The following is an 8528-nucleotide window of genomic DNA, read 5'->3' as shown; positions in this document are numbered from 1 at the left end:
AGCAAAACAGGCTATAAAAAAATATGTCTTTGCTGCTTATCCTCTTGGTCTTTCACTCAAAATATTCACAAAAATCTTACCTTTTCATTGAAGTAAAATTATTGAAAGAAAAAAAAAACTGTTGACATTAAATAAATATTTTTCCCCAAAACATGTGTGCCACAATTATTGGCACCCCTAGAAAAATCTTATAATTAAAATCTAACTGAAGTATATTTCCAGTCATGTTTTACATTTTAAGTTCACCTGTTTGATAAGGAACTCTTAAGAGGTCAACCATGACTTCCTGTTTCACTGGCGTACAAATATGAGGTGACACAGGCCAAATTCCATTAGTCATTCATCCCTATGGGAAAGACCCAAGAACACAGTGACGATGTGCAACGGAAAGTTGTGGAGCTGCAAAAATCAAGAAATGGACACAAGAAAATCTCTAAAGAGTTGAAAATACCCATTTCCACTATCATGGAAATAATTAAGAAGTTTAAAACGACAGGAGATGTTAAGAATCAGCCTGGAAGAGGACGTGTGTGTACATTGACCCCACGCACCGTGAGGAGGATGGTTCGACTGGAAAAATAATCTCCAAATATCACAGCTGAAGAATTGTAGAGGTGAGTTAAGTATTGGGGTCGGAAAGTCTCCAAAACTACCATCAGACGCCACCTACATCACCACAAGTTGTTTTGGAGGGTTGCCAGAAAAAAGCCTCTACTGTCAATCAACTGCAAACTAAAGCGCCTACAGTTTGCCAAATGTAAGTCAGACTTTTAATGGGGCCGAGTCATATGGTCAGATGAGACCAAAATAAAGCTTTTTGGCAACAAACATCAAAGGTGGGTTTGGCGTAGACAGAAAGATAGCCATACAGAAAAGACCCCCATACCCAATGTGAAGTATGGTGGTGGAGCTTTGATGTTGTGGGGCTGTTTTTCTTCCAAAGGCCCTGGACATCTTGTTAGGATACATGGTATCATGGACTCCATCAAATACCAGCAGATATTAAATGAAAACCTAACAGCCCCCTCCAGTCAGCTTAAAATGGGCTGTGGTTGGACCTTCCAGCAGGTCAATGATCCGAAGCACACCTCAAAATCAACACATAAATGGTTCACCGACCGCAGAATAAAGGTTTTGCCATGGCCATCACAGTCCCCCGACCTAACCCCCATAGAAAATCTGTGGGATGAGCTGAAGCCGAGTCTACAAACGTTGACCTCAGAATCTGAAGGATCTGGAGAGATACTGCATGTAGGAATGGTCTCAGATCCCGTGCCATGTGCTCACCAACCTCATCACGCATTATAGGAGAAGACTCAGAGCTGTTATCAAAGGCAAGGGGAGGCTGCACAAAACATTAAATTAAGGGGTGCCAATAATTGTGGCACACATGTTTTGGGAAAAAATATTTATTTAATGTCCACAGTTTTTTTTTCCTTCAATAGTTTTATAAATGGGTATTTTCAACTCTTTAGAGATTTTCTTGTGTCCATTTCTTGATTTTTGCAGCTCCACAACTTTCCGTTGCACATCGTCACTGTGTTCTTGGGTCTTTCCCATAGGGATGAATGACTAATGGAATTTGGCCTGTGTCACCTCATATTTGTACACCAGTGAAACAGGAAGTCATGGTTGACCTCTTAAGAGTTCCTTATCAAACAGGTGAACTTAAAAATGTAAAACATGACTGGAAATATACTTCAGTTAGATTTTAATTATAAGATTTTTCTAGGGGTGCCAATAATTGTGGCACACATGTTTTGGGGAAAAATATTTATTTAATGTCAACAGTTTTTTTTTTTCTTTCAATATTTTTACTTCAATGAAAAGGTAAGATTTTTGTGAATATTTTGAGTGAAAGACCAAGAGGATAAACAGCAAAGACATATTTTTTAAAGCCTGTTTTGCTCATATTCACTAGGGGTGCCAATAATTGTGGAGGGCACTGTATGTTTGTATTAAGAAAGGTGTTTTAATCACTGTTACGTTTTCAGCAAAGCGAGGAGAAAGACGCACCGACTCAAACCTTCCAGACACCTATTCCCTCATTGGTCTAGGAAATTACGTCTTACACCTCTACCTTTCAGGCTATTTGTGTCACTTCCACTGTGACTCATCCTTACTTGATTAATCGTTGTCATCAATCACTCATTGCATTTATCTACCTCATATGTTATGTTTTTACGTAAATCTGAATATGATGCTTGGCCAGTCATTCGTTTTGAATGTCAAAATACTTGGTTTACTTCTCGCAGTATTACATTTTTTTTTGTAATCTAGTGTATTAGAAATAATCCGAATGACAAATGTTCTCGTGCAAAACATGTCGTGAAATATTAAGGAACCTTATTTTTCAGTGTGTGATTTGAGTGGGTAAAGAAAGAAAAGTGTAAATTAACACATGAAAGTGTGTGTGTGTGTATATGTGTATGTGTTTTGTGTGTGTGAGAGAGATTTTGCATTCAAAAACAATTACAAATATTATAACCCTAACCCTAAGTATTAACTCAAATGGGAAACGAGAAATAAGGACACCAGTGCAGGTGATACAAATATATCTGAATAAGTAATGAACATGCATTTGATAATGTACTTAACAATATTGTTTACATAGAGTACACAGACAAAGCCTTTGGAAGTAGGTTTCATAACTAGTGTCTGCAAATGCATGTTAACATACTAACAGTGTACAAGTCCTTTAAAATCCAGAAAAACAATCGGTAGATAACAATGCAAAAAAAACACAGACACAAGGAAATTGAAATTACACAGGAAAGTGTGTGTGTTTGTGTGTCTGTGTGTTTGTCTGTGTGTTTGTGTGAGAGACTCCATCTCTCTGCTTCACTCCATTTTCTCTTCATCTTTCAATATTTCCCCTCTTCACTCCCTCTTTATCTCATTATCCATAGCCACTACTGTTCACTCTTCTTTCCTTTCTTCCTTCAATTACTCTGTCTATCAATTCCTACTCTTTTTTCAACCTTTTTGTCAGCCTTCTTTGACTTAACAGTCCTCTTTCCTCCCTTCCATTTCCTTTACTTCCTCCATGTCATGTCTATATCTTCCACTTTATCCATTGATCATTCTAACGTCTCCTTCCTCCAGTCTATTCTCTTTCCTATTTTCACTACTTCCCTCTCTCTCTCCAACCTCCATCTACGTGTTTTTCTTCTATGCCTCTCCAACTTCTTCTTCCAATTTTTTTTCCTTCTTTTAAACTTTTCCCTCTTCACTCTCTCTTTGCTGTCTTCATCCATAGCCACTCTTGTTCACGCTGCTTTCAATTACTCCGTCCATTTCTTCTTTCACTCTTGTTCACGCTGCTTTCCTTTCTTCTTTCACTCGTGTTCACTTTTCTTTCTTTTCTTCTTCCTTTCTTAACTTTTGCATTTCATGCACTGGTATTTCCTTCAGGAAATGCATATTCTAGTTATTATTCCTTTTTACCGAACTTCTGCGCTTAATTCAGCTCAAATCCCTTTCCGTAGAAACTATGTTCGAACTTTGTTGCATAGGTCTTGTAAACACTTACGCTATATATTTTTCATTTTTCTAAACGTTATACTTTTTAAGATATTAAAGAAAAACTAATACAAATTCTCCCATAGACTTACATTGGGCCATTATGACATCATAATAGGGTCATTAAACTGGCTTGCACCTGTGCTTCACTGACACCTGCGCCAAGGTTCCAAGGCTCCTCTTCTCTCTGTCCCTCTCCATTCAACTGTATAACTAGGAATATTAAGAGACACCTTCCATACTCTACTTTTTTTTCTCTCCATCTTTCTCTCTATCCCTCTCACTCTACTCACTCTCTCACTCTATCTCTCTGCTTCTCTCCATTTTTCTCTCCTTCTTTCAATATTTTCCCTCTTCACTCTCTCTTTACTGTCTTTATCTAGAGCCACTCTTGTTCACTCTTCTATCCTTTCTTCTTTCTTTCTTCCACTCTTCTATCCTTTCTTCTTTCTTTCTTCCACTCTTCTTTCCTTTCTTCTTTCCTTCTTCCACTCTTCTTTCCTTTCTTCTTTCTTTCTTTCACTCTTCTTTCCTTCTTCCACTCTTCTTTCCTTTCTTCACTTCTTTCCTTTCTTCTTTCCTTCCTCCACTCTTCTTTCCTTCTTTTACTCTTCTTTCCTTTCTTCTTTCCTTCTTTCACTCTTCTTTCTTTTCTTCTTCCTTTCTTAACTTTTGCATTTCATGGAAATGCATTTTCTAGTTTAAAGTTACATTTTCTGGGCTGTGACGTCACTCAGCCCCCTGTCCACGTCAAAAACTCATCAAAATAGTCTCAATCGTTTGTGCTACGTTTGTGCTGTTAAAATAAATATTTGTGCTATTATGATTTTAAAGTTATTACCGTTTTAATTTTCACACGCGTGACGTCACCAGCCGAACCCAACCAAATCTCATAAAAATAGTCTCAATCGTTTGTGCTGGTTTGTACTGTTAAAAGAAACTTTTGTGCTACTATGGTTTATAAGTTTTTATTAAATCTTTATTTTCTATCACGGTTCAATTGACGGTTACTTCATATTCCTGGCATTCATGGCTTCAGAGTGTGTGCGTGTCAATAAATACCTTTCTTAGATTTTCATCGGGATTTGATGTCTTTGTACCAACCAGACAAACCTGTGGCGCTTGGCACCGATTAAAACAACCCTCCCATCATAGAGCACCTTTGGTTCCAATAACATAACCCCCTCCTTTTCACCACCTGCCTATGCGTCTGTGTGACTCAGCATAACTTCAGTATAAAGTCAGGTGCGAGCCTCTGGATCTTTCTGTCCAGCTGAGGAGCGCTTGACCTCACCACAACTTGTTGTCCGCCGTCGGCTGAGTTCACCCTGAAGGTGAGTCAATATCTAGGGCCAATGACTTTCCGTTTCAAAAAAATTAATTTTCTGTTTCACATTTTGGTGAATTCTGTTTTATTCCATTTAGGCTCATTTTGTGTACCGTGAGGTAGATTGATGGCTTAAAATGAGTCAATAATATGTGCCACAAGTGACCCAAACCTTCTAAGATTGTTGTTTGCCAGCCATCAACTGAACAGAAGACTAAAAAAACATAATATGCAGGCGATTGGGAAGATGAGCGAGTGAATGTGACAGGCTGGTGTGGCCGGAGCGGAGTTCAGCACAGACGTGACATTTTCTCAGTGGTTTTGTTCTCTAATTAATGTTTATTTGAAAGAAATACAGCTTGAAGGGCAAAATACAGGGGAATTTTGGCGTTTGCATGTGTGTGTGTGTGTGTTTGTGTGAGAGAGAGAGAGTGTGTGTGTGAGTGTATGTATGTGTGTGTGTAGGGGGAGTATTTGCATGAGAACCTCTGTGGCTGGAGTGTATTGTATGGTTATATTGTATTGTATGGCACGGAGTGTGTATGGTTATTAGAGTGTCATCGGTGTATTGTGTGTCACTCTTCCTCTGAAGCCCCTCACGTCAGGTTGTGTCACTTCCAATGTGACTCATTCTTGCTTGATTGGTGCACAGAGCTAGTTAGAAAAGTGGGACGTTTGCTGGACTCCAGTAGGGTGGCTGGAACGTTGGAACTCGTCTGACCAGTCCGACTAGATATCTACCTCATGTTAGTTTATGTAATGTAATTAATATGTTTTTTTTTACGTAAATCTGAATATGGTGCTTGGCCAGTCATTCGTTTTGAATGTCCAAATACTTTACTTCTCCTAGTATTACATTTTTATTGTAATCTAGTGTTTTAAAAATTATACGAATAGCAAATGTTCTTGTGCAAAACATGTCATGTGAAATACTAAGAAGGGGGGGTTGTGAGAACATAGAAAGGGCGTAATCAAATTCTTGCAGAGGTGCTCTCAATTTTCCGTTTCAGATACGGAAATCTGAATATGATGCTTGGCCAGTAATTCGTTTTGAATGTCAAAATACTTTACTTCTCGCAGTATTAATTTTTTTTTTATCTAGTTTTATCAGAGTTGAGGAGCAGGAAGTTGTTAGCCATCCAAGATTTTACATCTTTCAGGCAGGTTTCTATCTTGGGTAGATGTACAATTTCATCGGGTTTCATGATAACCATAAACTTTATGAGCCATGAGCTTCTCAGCGAACATTATTGATTAACTTTCATTGCAAACGTTCTCTAGATTGTGCTCTCCTTTCTTCAACAAAGAGATGTCTATCTGTGGAGGTCTAACCGAGGTCAAGGATGCGACGCCGGAAATCCAAACTATGTGCGATGGGGTGAGGTGAATGTTTCACAATATTCAACTCAACTGAATTTCATTTTTGAGTTTCTAACTGCACAGGGTTAGGATACAGCTTACACACCCCAATTATTTTAAGGCAGCAATCAACTGACATTGTCTCAGAGTGCTTTGCAGGACATTACAATTACATTATAATATGTTTTTATTTTAGTGTGCCAGAACAATCAGTAAAATTAGGTACTAAACAGTTGCAATTTTTGCTTTTTAAGGATAAGTTGGCAACTTCATGGGATGGGTTTAATGTGGCAGAATTTTCAGTAAAACCCAGGTTCCAAACAGATGTCATTTGAATTTAGCTGAAGAGTCCTCTAGTGTGAGTTTAATGGGGCATGGGGGTCCATGACATGGGCGTGCAGACAGAGAGGCCAGTGCCAAATCCTTTCCTAATGACTGAGATACATCTGTGTACTACCCCTATACTTGAATAGAACATGATTCCAGAAAGATCACAATGTAACATATGTTTTTGTAGTTTAGTTAAAAGCCTCATATTCACAGTATTCCTACACCCTCTGCTTATGCAGGTGTGTGTTTACATGAGGTCAAATCATGTGTGTACAGTCGTGGTTATATCTAACGGTTGTGGTTGTTTGCTTTGCCATTAGCATGTGAACAGCAGAGTCAGTTAAAGCACTTTAATCAGCAACAATTAAAGACTTTGGACAAAAGTATCTGCTAAACACTCAACTTTAACTTAAAGCTTAAAGCACCAACATCATAGGGCTGTGTGGGATCGTAAGCTAGTGTCTAACTCTCACCTTGTGTCACTCTCTCTCACACACACACACACTGCCCTGCCATATAATCTCTCTTTGCTACATCTGCAGGTGAAAGCCGATGTTGAAGAGAAAGCAGGAAAGGAGTATGAGATCTACACTGCCAAGAAGTACAAGAGCCAAATAGTGTCAGGGACCAATTACTTCATCAAGGTATCATACTTCTCTGTGTGTGTGAGTGTGTACATGCAGACATCATATGCATGCAGGTGTGTGCCTGTGTGTGTGTGTGTGTGTTTGTTCAGTGAACTCATTAGTAATTAGATAACTGTTACCATTCTTGTCTGTAGATGTAATTTATTGCCACTCTCTGATTTTTCTCTTTTCACTTCTTCTTCACTTCTCTCCCTCTTTTTTCCCCCTTTGTCTCTCCTCTCTGTCCTTGTCTTTCTATGGGTCCCTCTCTGTCCTTGTCTCCATCTCCTCAGGTTCATGTTGGAGGAGACGACTATATTCACATCACGATTAACAAACATGGCTACAGGATGAGGCTGGTCGGTGTCCAAACCAACAAAACTGAATCTGATGAGATTGTCTACATTTAAAACACACACACATACAAATTAAAATGTTTTTCAAAATAAAATAAAGATGCTGAAATGTGAAAACATCATTATTTAGGTCTGTAATAATATTGTAATTGAATAATAATTGCAGATTGAGAATTTAAGATTGAAAGATATTTATAAGAACTAAGAAGAAACGGTGTTGCATTTGTAATGTAAAAATGTAAATATTGATAGTTGAGAATAATGTCATTTGATTGGCTGTTTGAAGGTCAAAGTCAAAGTAGCTTTATTGTCAATTTCTTTACATGTCAAGACATACAAAGGAATCGATAGGACGTTTCCCACTCTCCCACGGTGAAACATATAAAAGTGCACAGGCACAACAGATAAGACAAGACATTTCCTAATACTAAGTAAACATAAAGATTTGCGTACAGTGGTTATAAATACTATATATATAAATACTATAAATACGTAATACATTTTTTAAACGTAATACAAGTGATTAAAGTGCAGAGTCCTGAGTGATTTTTAGGGGGGGCGGGGGGATTTTCAGCTTCCTGTCAGACTGGAGGATATGGCTGGGGGGAGTGAGGGGAGAGAATTTAGCTCCCTGACAGCTTGGTGTATGAAGCCATTTCTGAGTCTTGTGGTGCGGCAACGGAGGCTCCTATACCTTCTTCCAGAGGGTAGGAGGCTGAACAGACTGTGTGCGGGGTGGCTGGTGTCACTCGCAATCGAGGTAGCTTTCCGGGTGAGGCGGGTGGTGTATATGTCTTGCAAGGAAGGGAGTGGGAGTGGGGCACCAATGATCTTACCAGCTGTGTTCACTATGTGTTGCAGTGCTTTCTTCAGATGTTGTGCAAGTTCACACCTCTCATGAACTCGTTCAAAGTTCAGTTCATACAAGTAAACATGAATCGTTCACGTTCATAGTTCACCATTTAAATTCTGAACTAGTTCATAGTTCAGTTCATTTTCATTTATTTT

At 38.6% G+C, this 8528-nt stretch overlaps 1 protein-coding gene across 1 annotated transcript; it reads left to right on the top strand.

Annotated features, from left to right (window-relative positions):
* Positions 1-6158: 6158 nt before the first annotated feature.
* On the top strand, positions 6159-7574 carry LOC116219782 (cystatin-B-like). Its single transcript, XM_031563703.1, has 3 exons — positions 6159-6227; positions 7081-7182; positions 7458-7574. Exons 1-3 carry the CDS (start codon positions 6159-6161, stop codon positions 7572-7574), a joined length of 288 nt encoding a protein of 95 aa, XP_031419563.1.
* Positions 7575-8528: the final 954 nt, after the last annotated feature.

The sequence above is a fragment of the Clupea harengus genome, chromosome 3, assembly GCF_900700415.2.
Source record: "Clupea harengus chromosome 3, Ch_v2.0.2, whole genome shotgun sequence".
Classification (NCBI taxonomy): domain Eukaryota; kingdom Metazoa; phylum Chordata; class Actinopteri; order Clupeiformes; family Clupeidae; genus Clupea; species Clupea harengus.
Note: the sequence above shows the minus strand (reverse complement) of the source record. Positions and strands in the feature narration are given on the sequence as shown.

Bases quoted from the DNA above. Each gene is read 5' to 3' on its own strand.
- LOC116219782 (XM_031563703.1), top strand. From the start codon at position 6,159: ATGTCTATCTGTGGAGGTCTAACCGAGGTCAAGGATGCGACGCCGGAA. The intron at 6,228-7,080 runs GTGAGGTGAATG...CTACATCTGCAG, and splicing joins TCCAAACTATGTGCGATGGG to GTGAAAGCCGATGTTGAAGA. The intron at 7,183-7,457 runs GTATCATACTTC...CCATCTCCTCAG, and splicing joins GGACCAATTACTTCATCAAG to GTTCATGTTGGAGGAGACGA.